Source organism: Notothenia coriiceps, unplaced genomic scaffold (genome assembly GCF_000735185.1).
Source record: "Notothenia coriiceps isolate Sejong01 unplaced genomic scaffold, NC01 NC01_scaffold00030465, whole genome shotgun sequence".
NCBI lineage: Eukaryota > Metazoa > Chordata > Actinopteri > Perciformes > Nototheniidae > Notothenia > Notothenia coriiceps.
In genome coordinates this window covers 1-3,365 of record NW_011363166.1, presented here as the reverse complement: position 1 = coordinate 3,365, position 3,365 = coordinate 1, and the positions used below count along the sequence as shown (strand labels likewise).

Genomic DNA, 3,365 nt, shown 5'->3' with positions numbered 1-3,365 from the left:
GTGTCCTTGCTGCTCACCTGTTCCTTTAGCAGCAGGGCCATGCGGTCCACCATCTGGTTCCCATCAAGCGACGTGGCTGCGATGTAGAGGAAGAGGCCGTAGAGGACAGGCTTGGGGATCCACTGCAGAGGGATGGGCAGCATGAAGGCAGACAGGCCGATCAGGATGTTGGCCACCAGCGAGGTCAGACGAGTCTCCTTCACACTCACTATACTGTTGGACACAAAGCCAGAGAAATACTTTAAATATCCAGATAAACACTTCTTGTCTGATTAGAGAAAGACATAAGTACAACAATTTACCAGTGGTGAACCGTCAGGGCCTTCAAGGTATTCAGAGAATACCCTGGAACACTCAGATAAAACAAACAAAAAATCGATTTAATTATAGAAATAAAATGTAATAAAATGAATAAATGATAATCGTATCTGTGTTGTTGATCTGTAATATTACAGTGTTACGTTGATTTGTTTGTCCTTCTCGGACCATGCACTACGCATTTCAGTGGTTTTGTGTTAGATAAGAAAAGCAACCAATCAGATCTTGTTCTGGGTCTCTGGGTAGAACATCCTTCAACCAAGGTATTCTACATCCTTGATCGAATGCCCTGGCCGTTGCACTGAATGAGAGCGTACGTTTGGACTGACAGTTTGATCAACCAATCATATATTGATTTGTAGCCAATGGGCGTGTTCTTTCAGAGTTTCCCTCGGTTCCAGGGTATTCTAGAAGACCCGCTAGTTAACTGGCTCGAGACAGAGGATCAGATGAATGCGACGAAGCAATTCATGCCGTTTTATTGTTTTTAACGTGCAACAGGTGAAGATGAAGTTGTTGCGGAATTGTTGTGAGTACCCTTTTCAAGACGACAATTCAATGAAAAGACGGACATTATAATTCCGCGGAGGGGGGGGGGGGGGCGGCGGCTTCGGGGGGGGTGTGTGTGTGTCTACAGAAGGTCCAGTTGTGATAGACACGGTTCGCCACTGTCAAATACATATACCGTACTCAGTGACTGCAAAGAGGTCAAATAAAAAGCTTGAGAAAACCGGACTCCTCTCCTGGTTTTACGACCTTGAACGATAACACAGAACAAAGGCGGTCTGTGGTGAGTTGGGAGTGATGTGTAGGAGTGTTGTCAAACCCTCCTTAACCAGCAAACTTTAAATCTCTTTTGGGAGACACAAAGTTTGTCTCCTGGAGAGAGAAAAAGATAACGTTCATATGAAACGAATCCGATTTTCTCTCTGCGTGTTACAGATGAAGGAGCTGCACTCTCTGGGCTTCAGAGACGCGCTGCAGTGTGAGGAGGCCCTGCGGCTGAGTGGAGGAGAGGTGAAGGGGGCTCTGTCTCTGCTGCAGCGCCCCCTGCTGGAGCCTTTCCACCGGCGAATCTGGGCCAACCAGGCCGAGCCGCCAATAGATCCTTCAGATCCGGACAAACCGGTTAGGCTGCAAAACACCTGAGGGCATTCAGTGAGCATTTCCAGTAAATCACATGTCTTCATGTCATGCTATTGAATCTCTCCGCAGAGGATGTGCAGGCGTCTGCTGGCGCTGTACGAGCTGCCCAGCTGGGGGCGCTGCGAGCTGGTCCTCTCGCTGCTGCAGGAGCCCGACGCCACCTACACTCTGGAGGACGTGGTGCAGGCCGTGAAGGAGTCCCAAGACAAGGACTTCATCAGGCGTGTCCTCAAGAACGAATGCCCCTGCTGTCTGAGCAGCTTCCCCCGCAGCAAGGTGAGGGTCGAGAGGTTTCAGACACAGTGTAACAGTGCGGACTGTGGGGAATCAAAACTCAAACTAAGACGCTTATACAGCACATTGCATTTTCATTCAATGATATTTATCTTGTCAACTTCTTTAAATACATTACTTTTTCTAATTTAAATCATATATGGACCAAAACACTGAATGGCTTGGTGAAGCAATAATAGAGCTAAAAGAAAGAAACACATTTGTTTCTTTTCTAGAAATATATTCAAGTTATTTTATTTAGCATTTTGCATAATTGTCAGCTACTTATTTCTTACTTTTCTTTTACTTTTCTTTATTTCTTACTTATTTCTTCTTCTTCTCCGTGTTCCAGATGCAGTCCCTGACTTCCTGTCAGTGCTCCGTGTGCCACGAATGCTTCGGGTCCTACTTCAACATCACCGTGAGAGACAAACACATCAGAGACATGGTGTGTCCCATCTGCAGCGAGCCGGACATCAACGACCCCGAACAGCTGGACAGTTACTTTTCCACACTGGACATACAGGTACCAGGCGAGAGAAACATGATGACGTCATTGTTTACAACAAGAGTCCTGTTTGGCCGCTTCACTTCAGGTTTCAAAACTGTCTTGTTTTAATTATGAACTCTCTCTATATTATGTCAAAAGAACTCCACCATCATGATTTAACCGTGATTTTAACATACAGTATATACATGAAATACAGCAGCATTTAAAGCCTCTCGGACGCTGAAAACAGGGCTGTTTAAGTTCTCACAAAGCTACAAACATTGGATGATCGTTGAGAATATTTAGCATTCTCTATAGATTAACCCTACAGGATATAAAGGAGTGGGGGGGAGTAATAGGGACAGTAGGGAAGTAGTATACTAGTACATTGGTAATGAGATGTATGCTAATTGTTGAACGTTTTTGATGTTTTGTTTTCCCAGCTGCGGGGCTGCCTTGAGCCAGGCGTGTACGATATGTTCCATAAAAAGCTGACTGAGCACGCGCTGATGAAAGACCCAAAGTTCCTCTGGTGCTGTCATGTGAGTTCATCACGATCTGGTGTTCCTCCCTGTTCCCCAGCCTTCAGTCCGACTCCCTCCTCCACCTGTAGTTTGCATGCTTCGCGTACAGATTTGCCTTTTTAATGAGTTGTTCTATTTTTAGCTCTGTTGGACCGCCGGAGCTCAAGTAGTTTTAGTCACAGTGTGATTTGAAACGGAAAAGTTATGGGAACATACAATTTAATGTCCATGGTTCAGGAAATTAGTTTACGTAAAAAAGTGAGTATAGTAAGCATGTACTACTATAAGGATATAAACTAAGAGGGATCCTACATGAAATAAAAAGCAAAGCTCACAGAGGGAATTTTTCTGATGATTGTAAGGGAAACTTCTGTCGCACTGGAGAGTCAGGACTCAGAGAGACACGAGGAGAGTTGGAGTTTTGATGTCAAACACTGATGGTTTATTACAAGTATCGGCCGGAGAATTTCACAGCAGCCAGAGGTTCTGACTGCACGGGTGGGTTGCCACATCAATTCTGCCCAGCCTCTCTCTCTCTCGATAGACCTTTTAACTAGTTTACAGAGAGTTAATCAACAGCTGGGAACACTGGAGATATCCCCAACATCTGGAGA

General features: G+C 45.3%; 1 protein-coding gene across 1 annotated transcript; it reads left to right on the top strand.

Moving 5' to 3' along the window:
- The first annotated feature begins 141 nt into the window (after positions 1–141).
- LOC104959573 (E3 ubiquitin-protein ligase RNF31-like) lies at positions 142–3,154 on the top strand. The gene is made up of 5 exons (XM_010787480.1): positions 142–183; positions 1,261–1,446; positions 1,534–1,740; positions 2,090–2,263; positions 2,671–3,154. Exons 1-5 carry the CDS (start codon positions 142–144, stop codon positions 2,872–2,874), a joined length of 813 nt encoding a protein of 270 aa, XP_010785782.1. The 3' UTR covers positions 2,875–3,154.
- Positions 3,155–3,365: the final 211 nt, after the last annotated feature.

What these genes read in the sequence shown, in the direction of transcription:
- LOC104959573 (XM_010787480.1), top strand. Translation starts at nt 142, where the DNA reads ATGAAGGCAGACAGGCCGATCAGGATGTTGGCCACCAGCGAG. An exon ending in CTTCAGATCCGGACAAACCG is followed by an intron (nt 1,447 to 1,533) that starts GTTAGGCTGCAA and finishes ATCTCTCCGCAG; the next exon opens with AGGATGTGCAGGCGTCTGCT. An exon ending in GCAGCTTCCCCCGCAGCAAG is followed by an intron (nt 1,741 to 2,089) that starts GTGAGGGTCGAG and finishes TCCGTGTTCCAG; the next exon opens with ATGCAGTCCCTGACTTCCTG.